The following is a 14,294-nucleotide window of genomic DNA, read 5'->3' on the forward strand; positions in this document are numbered from 1 at the left end:
GCTCCTATAGCAGGAACACCCCACTGGAGTCTGCCTGTTGACAGAGCCCTGAGGACTGCCTGCTTCTCCCGATCAGGACAGGCATTTTCCAGTCTGCATGCCTGCCAGCTTCCAGAATGGAACTGCTGGCCAATTTTATACCTTCTTCAAAGAAGTCCCCAAAACTATATTTCTGACAGGCTGTGACAGCTGTCTTCCTGGTATCCCAATGCAAATCTATGTAGCAGAGGATCTGACCCCCTGCCAAGTCCAAACTGTCACGTCCCCAATCACAATAATTGCGCACTCTACAGGTTTGTTGTATGAATCACTCACTGATGTCACATCGGCTGACGCAAGCTCTGTCTGCATTTTCAGCCAGAGGCGCCACCAGGGAATGAGCTGTATCATATCCCTGAAGAGATGTCTATGGGTGATTTTGGTTGGTACATGTTATCACCTCTTGTAAGGAAGGCATGGTATCAAAGTAAGACAGACATATGTGACCACAGTTCAAGGGTGTTTATTGAACTTTATCAAGGGTGTGATAAACGCCTATCTAAACCTAAACATAAAGATGGGAGCAAGCTAGGACCATCAAATAATAATGCAGTCCTAGTGGAGTCTCGTCAAAATAAAAGGACCTATACTAAATCCTTACCGCTAATTTACAAATAGTGTGGGGAAATGTTCATGAAAAAGAAAGAAGTGTTCACAAAATGATAAGTCAGGATGTTCAGGCCTCTGGCCTCCCTTCCCCACGTTTTCAGCACTGGACCGGGCGGTTCACTCGAGCATAGCACACTCTTGGGCTTCTTTAGCAGGAGGACACATTTCCTTTACCAACAACAGGGCCTTCTGTGCCAAGTCTCTTAAGTTATCAAAGTCTCTTGATTCAGAGGGCCTGATGGACCAAAACAACGAAAAGTTTTTTTTACAAATCTTCAAGTGGGCGATTCACTCTTCACCCTGGATCCCCTCCGCCGGGCTCATATCCCTTTTCTGCCACAATCTTTAGTTTGGATTCCCCTCAGCCGGGCTCAGATCCCTTTCACACAATTAGTCTCCCTCAGCCGGGCTCGGACCAATTGCAATTCTTATTGGTTATCAAAGACTTTCGAATGTGCACAGTGTTTAGCTTGACCCATTACAGGACCACTTCGATTTCACAGTTTAACAATTTTACACTCTCAGTTGGATACCTAACAGAGACCCCACATGGCGCCGGAACACTGTAAATGGCATCTACCTTGTTTTCAAAAGTTCAGTCAGTCCTTGGATATTCAATTATATTTGCTTCCCTTTTACTGGAGCGGCTTTGTTGTAGGAGCCAAGAAGAGTACCACGGCGGCAATAGCTCCTCGGCTATTGATGGGGGAGAGCCCCAGGTACCTTCGACATACAATGCACCTTCTTCAGCTTTAATTCCCGGTCTTCTGTTTCTTATTCTCGAGGACTCGTGAAAGTAGCAGTTTCCTTCATCTGAAAAGGCCAAGCGCAATTCCCTCCTTGCAACCCTTTCTGGTTTTGCCGTCTTTCTCCACGTATTAAACTGCCATCTCGGAACTGCTGCTTCCTCTTGTGTTTTGCCTTGCTCAAAGTGTGCTTTCGTGCTCCTCCTTTTATCTATGTGGGCAAGGGTGATGGAAGTCAGGTGTGTGTTATTAACAGTAATTGTCTGACTCTGCCTGACCCTTGTGTTGGGACATGTCAGTTATACGGCTCAGGTGTTAGTCCGTTTTCTCTCACAGTGAGCTGTCCATGAAAAAGTGTTTGTGTCGGGAAAGGGGTCAGGGGTTGAGTTCCTAGGTATCCTACCTGGTAGGATGGGGAAAAGGTGTTATTGGATAGGGGTTACTGCTTCTCACCCTTCGGTGTCCCACTTCCACTCCCCGAGCACCCCTCATCAGGTGATCCTCCCGCACTGGTCCAACCCCAGGAACTGGATCCAAAAGCAATGGCCGTGTCCTGGCCACCTGGCTGACAGCTCCCCGGGGCCTGGCGTGTGAGACACAATGAGGTTCCTCAAGCTCTCAGCTCATCTTTCTTGTACGGAGGCCCAAGGTTAGGACACATTGTTCCCACGTGAGCTACCATAGAAGTCTTGTTTTAAAAGCATTGCATTAATGTTTTCCAGTTACTGGCGACTGGGCTGCTCGTTGCACATTTTAATGTTGCAGTGCAAAATTGACATTTAGAATGAAGAGCATTTCATAAAAGGCCCAGGTTACTACACATTGTGTGAAGTACTCTTCCAGAGTACAGTGCTTTCAGGGTTTATCTGTCTATGCAAGGTGCTATGGTAGTTATGTTACTAGGCACTTGGTGTGTATAAATCATGTGATAATGATGTGTCTCGCCTTGAAACACTTGTGTATAGGCGTGTTATAAATGCCATATCATATCATATCATACAGATTTAGACACCATTGTCTTTCATAAGAAACTTTCAAGCCTGGTTAGGTGCTAGAAGAGGGGAAGGAATCCAGGAGTGGTGCCTCATGTGCTCATTACCACTCTTTTGAGTTAGACTAGGTTAAATTACATGGCAGGCCCTTTGCCACCTCCTTGGTAGCCCCCAGAACCATATAGGGGTCTTCAGCACACTCTCTTCATACATTCTGTTTTGGATGGGGGCTGTTTGTTTACTTGCTGACCTTTTGACCCAAGACAATGCGTGAAAATTTACTTTTTCCTACTCACGCCAATCTGGTGCCATCGATTGCCCCACATGGGTATTGAGTTCCTCTTTCCATAGTTTCAAGGCATGGATACCCTAGGCAGGCCGGAGCTGCAGCGGTCCACTGCATGAATCAGCTGTGGTCCCACCAGTAAGGTTCCAACCTATGCTTGAAACAAATATTACTGCATTCCCTAGACACTGCACAAATTCAAGAGGGAGGATAATATGCTGCATGGCGGTCAGAGAGTTAGGGGGCAGTGAGTAGCAAGAGGTTGAGTTCTGATTAGTGTTCCTGCTTAGGTGATAAAAGAACGAGTGAGGCAGGTAAGTGATGGAAGTCATGTTACAGAGAGGTTTCATTGTTACTTACCAAGGAAACCTAAAAAGCTAGGAAGGTAACCAATCTGCCCTACTGCTTCACAATACAATGTGGCATGACAATTTGTAAAAGTGAGAGTGCGCGTGGGCTGTGCCGAAAGCAGAAACAAGACGATTTGGATGCTGCACAGGATCTGCAAGGTGGAAACAGTTTCCCCTTGCAACATCCGATGCGTTGGGCGATACAAATGTGCATAGTATGGCAATGTTAGTAGGAGGAAGTGACCAGGTACATCCTTGTAATGTTCGCCAGGGGTTCCTAAAGCGCAGTGCTGAATACGTAGCAGTCCATAGCATGTAGATGGCGGGAGCCCAGGACCTCAGGCTGTCAAGGAGAATGATGGGTCCTGTGACTGTCATGATGTGAGCAAAGGATTCTAACACCTGCACCTAGATGCAGTTTACTGCTTGGTTCCGAAGGGATATGCGTATTACAAATCCCTAATCTAATGTCAAATGGGTCCTTGCACTGGGCAGTACAGGACATGTCACCTTGATCCTGAGAGGAGTCGTATTCCCTCTTGAAGGCAGGGCCCTTCTTCTTTCTCTCCCAGAACTAACAGGCCCTGTGGTGCAGCCTTAAAGGTCCCATGGTACAGCCTCAGAGACACACTGTAGGTCTCTCAAGGGATGGTTGTAGAAGCACTGAACAAGGGACTGGAGGCTGGAGCTCATCACTAAATTGTAGTAATGACTACTCACTCCAGTGCAGTGGTAAGAAATACAGGTCTTTTAGTCCAGCTGCTCCTTCTCATCTCCCTGCCAGCCACCAATCAATTAACCCTGTACAGGACATTCTCTCTCTTAGTGGTTGGCAAAATTCTATCGCTTATACATATCATGCTGCTATCAGGGTGCCTCCATCTTGCTACCACAGCAGAAACCTAACCAGGATAAAGTTGGAAGGCGGCAGTGTGTGGCATGAAGTGATCAGTGAGGATGAGGATTCTCATTGAATAGCCACGAAGAAAGCATTGAGACTCGAGGTACTCCACAGGATTGAATCTTGGTTTTGAAAGAAAGGGGTCTGACCTGACCCAGGCTGTCCTCTCTGATGGGAAGGATAAGAACAGACACATGGCACAACGAGATATGTCAAAATAGGTCTCAAGGCAGCTCAGGCAGATAGTGTGGTTATCGGCGTCAAATGCTGCAAACATGTTGAGAACAATGAATATAGGAGCGTTGGCACCCAGTGACCTCAACTCTCATAAAGAGCATCACGCATTCTGTGCAGAAGTCTGTGTCGCACGAAATTCCAGCGGTTCAATCAATCAGAATAACTTTATTCGGTTTAAACTATCAGTCAGTGAACAAGTGAAACTTACATTCATTTCGTTGTCCATCACAAGGCCAAATTAAAATGAAAAGCCACACAAAAAATACATTTCATTAACATGTTATCTCATGTTATTATAGTTAAAAATTGTACTCAGGGTTGTAGTTTGCTAAAAGCATGTAATACAAAGCAACTCAACACTGCTGGAACCCATAATTCGCCAATACAATATTCTTCCTTAATACAATTGAACATAGGGCAGAATGAATTGCATCAAGGCCCCTAGGCCATTTGTATTCCATCAAGGTGCTTCCATTGTAGATTTGTACAGAAGTTGGGAGATCTTACCTCTGTAGCTCATCGTCTGATAGACATTTTGAACTGGCAGTGGTAATGTTCACTTCTCAACTCCTACTTCATCGTCATATATAATTTACCCAGATTAATGTCTCTTGCAGCTTCCAAAGTAAGCCAGGGAAATTTCTTTTTAATCACTCTCTTCAAAGTCAGTTTATAATTTGATCCCAGGCTATTCCTACTGCCAAAGACATGGACATATCCTGAAGTGCGTGGGACATTTTTCACGTAAAAAGCCAACCGAAAAATTGCCAGACATTTTTCCCTACGGTCCCATTGTCTTCCTTTAAGGGAGCCGCTGGTTTAGCCCAGATAGATACTGTGAAGGCATCATGAAGCAAGACACAGAGAACAGATTCAAAGTTCAAACAGAAATGATTTATTAACTCAAATGTCCGGATGGTAGAAGGCATAACTTGCCCTATGCCGACGTGGGATTTCCTTACCTGAACAAAGCTAAGCAAGTTCTGAGTCAAAGAGCTCAACTTAAAAGTTTGTCTGTGCCCAAAATCTTCTTGCCCTCACAACTAAAGCTAGACAATGTGTAGGGATGTCAGTAATAAAAGAAACAGTGATAAAAAAAAAGTTCTGAGCTTCTTCCAGCTGTTTGCTTTCTTTTCAGCTCACCTTCCCCAAGTTCAAGAAAGTTCCACAAAAAGTCTCAAGATTACCTATCTCGTTCAAAACAATACATTTCCACATAATCCTCAGGGTTACCTTTCCCAATTTCAGGACAACACAGTTGAAATCTAAAGGGTCTTGTGGTTCCATCCTCAAGACAGCATCTGCAATTCCTCAGGGTTCCCTTGCCAAAGACTTCAACGTAGCAACTTGTACTTGTCTCGTGTTTTCAAAAGTTCAACACAGCTGCAGGTCGACTTGACCTTTCCTCTGGATTGTATCAGCAGTTCACATACAGTGTTCCTTCTTGGCGTATTTCACAATGACTTTGGTTTTCACAATTTAGGGTTCCCTGTTCTAGACGCAGTTGTCAGACTGCACGGTCCACCCTTCATAGGTTGCACAACCAGGAACTCTAGGCTCTTCCGCCCATGCAGGTTCTTCTGCATTTGCCCTGTGTCCCAATTCACATTCACTCAGTTTAGAATTCCCTTTGTGTATCAGAGTGTCTTGGTGATCAAAGCAAGCAGGAGACCTTCAAAGAATTATACTGTGCATTTGTGAATGGAAGTCTTTAATCTATCTTCATTTGTCTGAACACTTGCGCCACCTACATATCCACCTGGTAGAGTGGAGTGTGTCAGAGTCTTTTGGTGTCTGGGCGCAGGGTGCCGGTGTATTTACCAGCTTGCACATCGGCTCTGCTGTTGGGCCACGATTGGCAGTCATGACTTGCCTGTTACAGTAAGCCTAAACCACGTGGATTGATTGATAAATACACTGGAGTGTAATTTGGACGCATTGGATCGTATAAAACCGATGCCGAAGTGTCACGCGCCTACCATTGCCGCTGCAGGCACAGCCACAAGCTGACCTCTCTCGGTCCGTAGCAATGTCTTGTGACGTAACGCTTGTCGGGCAGGAGGTGGAGCGCACCTAGGGTGTTCAATGTATTACGTCTCCTCTTTTCTCTATCGATAGCCATTCGTCCATGATGGCTTTGGGTTCTCTTCACATTGAAGTACAGAAAAGAATCCCAAAAAATTGGATTCAATCCCCTCAGGATTGCCCTCAAAGAACAGTGATTCTTGTGGATGACATAGGGACAACTAAGCCTGACAAGAAAATTACAGACTTTTGTTCGCCCCATGGTCCTATGAATAAAGATGTGGCAACTGACCTTTGTACTTACTTAATGGAAGAACTTATATTTTCTGTCCCCTGTTTGGGTACAAAAACCATAGAAACAGTTGTCAAAGCATTGATTACCCCTAACACAGATCAATACATAGAGGTGTCTTCCAGCTCCCCCATATCGCTTGAGCTATTGATGCGACTTAGTAGGGGCCTGGTCTCCTCTGGGGCCGAGCCACTTTTAACAACGAATGGCTTGGCCCGTACACAATTGGGAATGTTACAAGCTGATAAGATCTCGTTGGACGGTAGCAGTTTTGGTACAAGTAATACTAACTCTTTTCCCGAACTTTTGATGCCTCAATTGTCTTTTGTGGTTGATGCTCCCATTGAGAATCAGAGTAGCTTTTCACAAGATTTTGAGGCTAGTAGCTCTTCAGTCGATTTCAGACACCTTGCTTACTGATTTGATGCTTAAGTGTGAGGCCATAGCTGAAAAGCTGAATGTTATGTGTAGCAATTTTGATAAGATAGCTCCTCCTTTAAATGAGCTGTGGAAGGCCTCTTATTCTCTGGCCAGAGGCATGGACACCATCAGTAAAAAGGTTAACACAATTGCTGTCTTGCTTCAAGCTGATGTTCAAAACAGTGCTGTGTCTCAAATGGGCGTGCTTAGTCTGAAGCTGTGGAGACCATTGCATCAAATTCCACCTCTCGGTACCTATACTATAAGAGCCCATAAGTCCCTAAAATTGTCAAACTGTGCTACGGCTATTCCTCTACAGGTGGAGAGCGCAGAGGAAAAAGTTCTCGGTGGAGCATCTGCTCACGGCACGGCGAATGGGTCACCTAATGTGCAGTGCAAGTTTCCCTTTATTAAAGTTCAAAAGAATTCTGATAAGTTCATTAGGGTGTAGGAAATAGGTCGAGGGATGGACCAGAACTATATGCATCCTGCAGATCTGTGGTGATGGCTGAGGATTCAGTCCATAATCTTGAAGTCCTTTTTTCTTCTAATACGGCTGTTGAGAGAGGAGAATCAAATCACACTATGACCAGTGTCATGACGCAGGTCAATTTGGGATCTAGGGGGGGTTAACACCCCTCCTGCTGCCCCAGCTGCCATCCAACCCTTACCGTCAAACACTGTAAAGGTTTTGCAGGTTAAATGTTTATTTTGTGAGGGTTGCAGCTTATTCTTAAATCGCTCACGTTTGTTGGACCTTTTATATGCCGTGGCTCCTTTGCAGTATATCAATAGCAGTGACATTAAGATTGTGGACATGTGTGAGAGTACCAACCTAGCCACTTCTCTTGTGCACTATTACACTGATCATATCATTCTCTATATTGTGGAACATTGTGTGGCAATCTATAAAGTGGGCTACAAATGTTCAATTATTGAACTTGTCGATTTTAATGGTCATAAATAGGTGGGTATTGCTGACGAGATGTTGAATGTGACAAGGCCGCTTGGGGCGGTTGCTAGAGGGTCACAGCATGGCCTCTGTTAATACCACATCATTGGCTCAAATGACGTGCAGGCGATCTGTGGATGTGTATAGTCAGTGGTTTGAAGTCGCACTAAGGGGTGCATTGCTCTAGGGGTAAAGAACCCTATGGGGCTCATGGAAGTTCCCTTATCCTTGTGGGCAAAGTGCTTTACTTCCATGAGCCTGGCTTATTATTTCCCCAGGAATTACTTCTCAAATATTTATGTTCCCCCCTACACAGGGAGTGTTTTGACCCTTCTTAGGGAAATGGAGGTTATACTGGGGGATTTGAAGTATGGGGGCCCGGTCTTACTGTGTGGAGATTCCCCTGCATAGTGGGTTATCAGTGGGTGAATTAATCAGCAGTGAGGATTCGCGACAGAAGGGGGGGGTATCTCCAAGGCGTATCGATAAGGGATGAGCTGGGCTTGCTTGCTGAACTTGTATGGTTTTTCTGTTATCAATGGTGTCTGTTACTCTGACGATCCTCTAAATTTCCCCAGGGTAGGAAGTGGGAGGAGCTGCATATAAGACTATATGTGTGTTGCTAACTTCCACACCATTGTGGTGGACATGTGTCTATCAGTGTCCTGAGAGCGACCAGTATCCTATTCTGATGAATTTGAATCTGCAGACATCTCTGACCCGAGATCGACCGGATATTTAAGTAATAATTCCGGGTTGACTCGTATCACGTGGTACGACCGGAATATGGCTTAGGCACTGCCGGTCACACAAGATACTTTGGGCTCTTTTTTATATGGCGTTGTGCATCTACCAAGGGAAGGTGCCATGCTGTTATCTCTTAGTTCGAAACTCATTTGGCAATTATTCAAAAGTGTGCTGTGAGGACCACATCTGCCACTCGTAGGGTGACCTTTGGGCCTAGGAACCTCAAGCGGCACCCATATGATAAGGACATCAGGAATAGGAAGAGGATGTTGATGCGAGAACTACGGCCCATAGCAACGTTAGCATTACAATCGGTAGCACATGGTCATAAGGTTAAAACCGCTAAACAAAACTACTGTAAATGGCTGAAGAAGCACAGGTATGTCACAGAGTGTCTCCGTGGGGAGATTTATTGCAAGCAGCCATGTCTAAGAACAGCATAGAATTTTGGAGGATCGTAAACAGTAGGGTTTCACCGCCAGAGATTTAAATTGTCTATCTGACTCGGTTTGGACTAAATATATTCAGCAGGTGCTTGGAGGTACATATGTTGATTATACTGGGTTGATGACGTCCCTGAATAATTGACATCTGTGGAATAATTGGAGCCAGTAAGTCCTCCGGGGCCCCGGGTCCCTATCGGATCGGTAGCACAATCATTAGGTCTGAGCCGACAGTCTGGTCTTACGCTTTGCATCAGCTTTTCTGTAGTATTGAGATCTTGCAGAAAATCCCTGTCTCGTAGCATAATTGTTCCAGTTTTGAAAAAGGGTAGGCATGACGATCCAAAAAACTATCGCTTGCTTGCCATGCTGGTCATTTCGGCTAAAATATTCAACGGGATATTCTGTGCAGCGTTACTGAAGCCGCATGCTTCAGGGCATGTTGCCATGGCTATGGACCAAGCCGTTGCAACCGTGCATGTGTAGAAGGCGACTGCTTGTCCCAGAGGTATGCATGCTTTCACCAACATGGCGGCCCCCATGAGAGGAGTAGACCCAGACCGCGCACGCCTGCAAAGGTGATCGCAAAGCCGCCACCTGGCCAGCCACGGAAAGGAGATGTGGCGGGCGAACCGGGCAAGTGTACTGACACACAGAGGAGTTGCACCATGGGGAGCGACCATAGCAGGGAGCCACATGGACAGGCAGCGGGAGCCGGAGTGACGAGCTGAAGCGGCATCGACTCACACAGAGGGAGGAGGGGTAGCCCCTGCGCGGGGATGGCGGACTCTCAGCCGTGGCTGCCACGTCCCGTACCTGCCCACAGGGAAAGAAGGCGGAGGACGAGTGGTCGCAGAGATGGCAGACGCGGTGCATGTTTCCATAAGGGGCAGAGACAGCAACAAGCTGGCCAGTCTGGTACATTTGTTCTCCTCCTGCACCTTGCTTGGGTGCTGGATGTTCAGTACCATCTTCCCTCTCCTTTACCTTTCTATCCTTAACCTACCATTCTGACTTCCCATTTTCAGTTCTTTGGACTGCCTGATACCACCATAAAAGTAGGAAGTCTCCTTTCGTGGTGCCGGGGAGCTGCTTCCTGTCCCTCACTAGTATTCACTTTCTGGTTTGGGGTCAGGAGGTGGATATCCATATCACACTGTATGCAGGACTGGAGGGACAGCACCTCCAAGTATTAACCTGGTCCGCCATCAACACCGACGCACAGGTATTCGGGAATCATGGGGGGCTCACCTTGACACCATGCCATGATGTGGCGACTCCCCGGCCGTCATATCCCCAGACTCCGGTCAATTCCGCTGCATACCGCCGACCACAGCACCATGCTGCGGCGTCTCACCGCCAGTCCCTTCCAAAGGTCTCGGGTGAGGGGACTCCCCAGCGTCCGTTGCATGTGGCAAAAATCTGGATCTCTAATTCGGGTAGTCAGAGGGGCTCACACTCTGTTATCCTTAAAACATCCATGGGGAACCAATCTTTACTACAGGCTTTATTACACTTTTGAGCTTGATGTATTCTACAATTGCAGTGACTCTGAAAGTGCTTGCCAAATCCACAAGACTATCAGAGGAATGGCAAGTAGGAAACAACTTTTTCTCTCTCTCTCTCTATCTCTCTCTCTCTCTCTCTCTATCTCTCTCTCTCTCTCTCTCTCTCTCTCTTTCTCATTGCCTGAATTAAGCCAATCATCTGGGGATTCTGTTACGTTAGAGATCTATTACTTTCTGGTATTTTCGGCCATGGGTAATCAATGCTCAAACATTCTGACTCTTACACTGGGTGGCTATCACTATTTCCTCTTTTTAATCAAGTTAGATAGTCCCAAGACTGACACTGTATGATGCTTCCAGTTATTGGACTCCCTGATAGTATCTTTAAAACATCTTTCACAATTTAACTCCCTTGTAATCTAGACAGTTGAAGATCAATTTGATCTTTTCTTATTCGGATTATGGCTTTATACCTCCCCAAAATATCCAGCTAAATCTACGAGCCATGGAATGGAGTTAAGTGATATTGAAGAATGCTTAAGCCAGTATTGGGGAAGTTGCCAGGAGATTTATTTATTTATTTATTTATTTTAATTTTTGTAACGCGCCAACATTCCTGTGGGCCTCAGGGCACACAAAGAACAAGAACAAGACAAAGACAAACAAGCATAAGAGGCAGATGGAGAAGCGAGTCAGGAGATTATTCCAGGTTAAATAAGTGAGTCTTTACGGCAAGAGGCCTAAAAGCGAGAATGACAGAGATGACTCCTAAGGTGAGGAACCAGCGAGTGTCAGCCTAGCCAGAAGGACCGCCCAGCAGGTCATAGCTGCCACCATGCATGAGGGAAGTATGATAGAGCAAAGGGAGGAAATGTGGATGGCAAGAGGGATGAGGAGAGAGAAAAGCAGGGAGATGGAGTTGGAAAATGTGGAACAAATAAGAGAAGTGAACAGTGCAAATTAGACCCCAGTACACAAGACAAGGTATTACACTGGTGATGGTTCTATTGACTGTAGCCGAAATAGGCAGGACTGGGAAAACTAGGAAAAGGCAAAAGAACAGCCACACAGATGGACATGTGGTGAAAAAGAGAGCCAGCTAGTAAAGGTAGCCAGCATCTAGGATCCCATAAGACGGCTAGTGAGTATGGAAGACCGATAGTGATGCAGCATTTGGGAGTGGACGTAGTCACCAACTGTCTCAGAGACAAAACATGCAGGCTAGAGGAGAAGGTGACAGGCCGATATAACAGGTCGGAAACATGTGAGAAGGGCGGAAGAGTGGAAGGGGCAAGAAGAGAGAAAATACTAGAAGGGAAGAACTAGGCAGCTGAATGATGCAGTATCCCAAAGAGATAAGAACCAGCAACAGAACTTGCAGGAGGTGACCCTGGGTTGCTCAGGATGAAAAGGGAATAGAGAAGGCTAATTAAGAACGTGAAGCAGGGATGGAGAGTGAGGATGAGTGAAGGAGAAGGGGGAGAGACCACGGCAGAGGAACCTATGGGTAGAGGTTCTGGAGCAGCAGACACAGGAACAAGAGCGAGGAGGAGGCACGCAATAGGAGATGCTTGGACCTAGGGAGTAGGAAATGGGGAACAGTGTAGGTGTACTTCACATCACAGCACCTTAAGAGGAATGGAGTGCATGGACTGATGCTGAATAAAGTAGGGAATAGTGAGGATCACTGACAGCGTATGACCACCCTATCAGGGTTGAATATGCAGCCTGAAGAGCTAGTAATTTCATTCTGTTGTCCGACTCAAGGGTCGGATGGATAATGGAGCGCTTTTCAGAGGTATTAACAGACCAGATATACAGCAGGGGGTAGGATACAGATGGACACACAGGAGGAGCACAGCGGTACTGGATGGCGGTGAGTAGAGGGTAGTGCGGCATCTAGCGGGCATGTGGTGCAAGAGGTGACTTGATGGCCTAGGCTTTGAGGAGGAGAGATTCTTGTTCTTTTCTAAATTATAGGAGTGCGGGGGGGGGTGTCTGATGCAAACTGGGATGAGGTTCCACAGTCTTTGGGCGTAGGCAGAAAAGGCTTGTTTTCTGGTCCTTTCCTTTTTGCAGTGGCGTCTGCATGTGTCCTGACTTCTGGTGGTGTGCTGCCCGGAGATGCTGAGTTTCTCTGCAAGGTAGCTGGATGACTTGAGGGTGACTGCCTTATAGATGATGCAACAAGACTTGAAGGAGATTTTTGCGTGCATTGGGAGTTAGTGAAGATCAATGAGGCCCGTGGTGATGTGGACGCATCTACTTAGACCCTTTATGAGACGTGCAGCCGCGTGTAGGACACTTCTCAGGGACACAATGGAGGGCGACGGGACGTCATCAAGGATGTTGAGGGTGTCGTTGTTATGGTTACTGTCTCCGTGTTGTATCTGGGTCTGAACCCTGTTGGTAGGCTTGGAGGAGATTGTTGGTGTCAAGGTGTTGCTGCAGTTGTGCGGCTACTGCTTTCTCAAACTTACCTAGGAAGGGAAGATGGGTGTTTGTAGGAATACTATTAAAATCAAGGTGACATTCAGTGGATATGGGATATCCTAATTTCTGAGGTAGCTGAATCACGAATGTCCTTTTCTTTCTCTTCTGCAGGCCATTGAGGCTACCACAGACATGCAGTCGGCCAACTCAACACATATCAACAAGACTGACCTGGCCAACCTCCTGTACCAGTCGTCTGCCCTGAGCAGCGACAACCCGCTCTATACTGACTACAAGCCTCTACAACGAGACCTGATCCCCCTGCCCAAAGCCGTGCTCTATCTCCTCATGGCCGCCTTGGTGGTGGTAGCCGTCACCTATGCCATTGTGGGGCACCTGATCAAAGACCTCGGCCACGACATTGCAGGTATGCTGCTCCACGAGCTTAGTGTGAGGTTTATGTGTATCAGCTCTCAAGTGGTATATTGTTTTTAAAATAGAACAATTAGTGAACAGGTTCTCTGCAAACAAAAGTGACACAACGGGCCTCATTACAAGTGTGGCGGTCTGGAAACAAGGGTGTCGATAGGTATACCGGCACCCTTGTTTCTGGACCGCCAAACTACGAATCTGCCTGCCGGGGCCGCTGCGCCGACAGGTCTGATCCTGCCGGGCGCATCAGCCCCGGTAGGCAGAGTCATCACGGAAGCACCAGCACTGTTAGCAACGGTGCTTCTGTCTCTCCACTCCCATGCCTGACTTCCGGCACCGCCGGGACTTGTAATGTCCCAGTTACCGGCAACATTTCGTAACACATATGGTCTGTGAATTGTAAAGTAATCCCATCCCTGCCTTTTGTAGCATGAATTCAATATCCTAATTCCACTTCAAGTCCTAATTGGGAGAAGCGTTTGACAGTATCCAATAATCAAATAAGCTCAAAGCCTCCAACAACAAAACAAGGTGGACAGTTAAAACACACAAAGAATATAGAATGAGATGCTCAAATCCTGTATAATGAAGGATATTCCACGGTTACTGGTGTGACGGGGTGATCTGCCACAAAGAACCATGCTGACTCCGTAAGTAAGTCCAAGGGTGTTTATTAAAATACAAAGGGTCAGAATGGTTTCCGTTTTCAAGGTTCTTTTCGACCTACCACCAGGTAGGCCATAAAGAACATTGAAAATGGAAGAGATTTGGCGCTAGGGCTGTACCTCTCTGTCCCTACTTCCCCGGCCTTATCCCCACATCCCTATACAAGTGTCCCTAATGGGGATATTAGTAGCTGTTGATCAGTGCAACCTGTGATCT

The 14,294-nt window shown here is 46.5% G+C and overlaps 1 protein-coding gene across 1 annotated transcript in view; it reads left to right on the forward strand.

Moving 5' to 3' along the window:
* Window positions 1–14,294, forward strand: part of LOC138447811 (small integral membrane protein 44-like) — a 110,139-nt gene that overhangs the window by 12,978 nt on the left and 82,867 nt on the right. The window contains exon 2 of the mRNA XM_069604176.1: window positions 13,152–13,407. Coding sequence (XP_069460277.1) covers window positions 13,173–13,407 — 235 coding nt within the window. The 5' untranslated portion in view covers window positions 13,152–13,172. The remainder of the gene's footprint in view (window positions 1–13,151; window positions 13,408–14,294) is intronic.

This window comes from Ambystoma mexicanum, chromosome 3q (assembly GCF_040938575.1).
Source record: "Ambystoma mexicanum isolate Mex_15411 chromosome 3q, UKY_AmexF1_1, whole genome shotgun sequence".
In the NCBI taxonomy this organism is placed as follows: Eukaryota; Metazoa; Chordata; class Amphibia; order Caudata; family Ambystomatidae; genus Ambystoma; species Ambystoma mexicanum.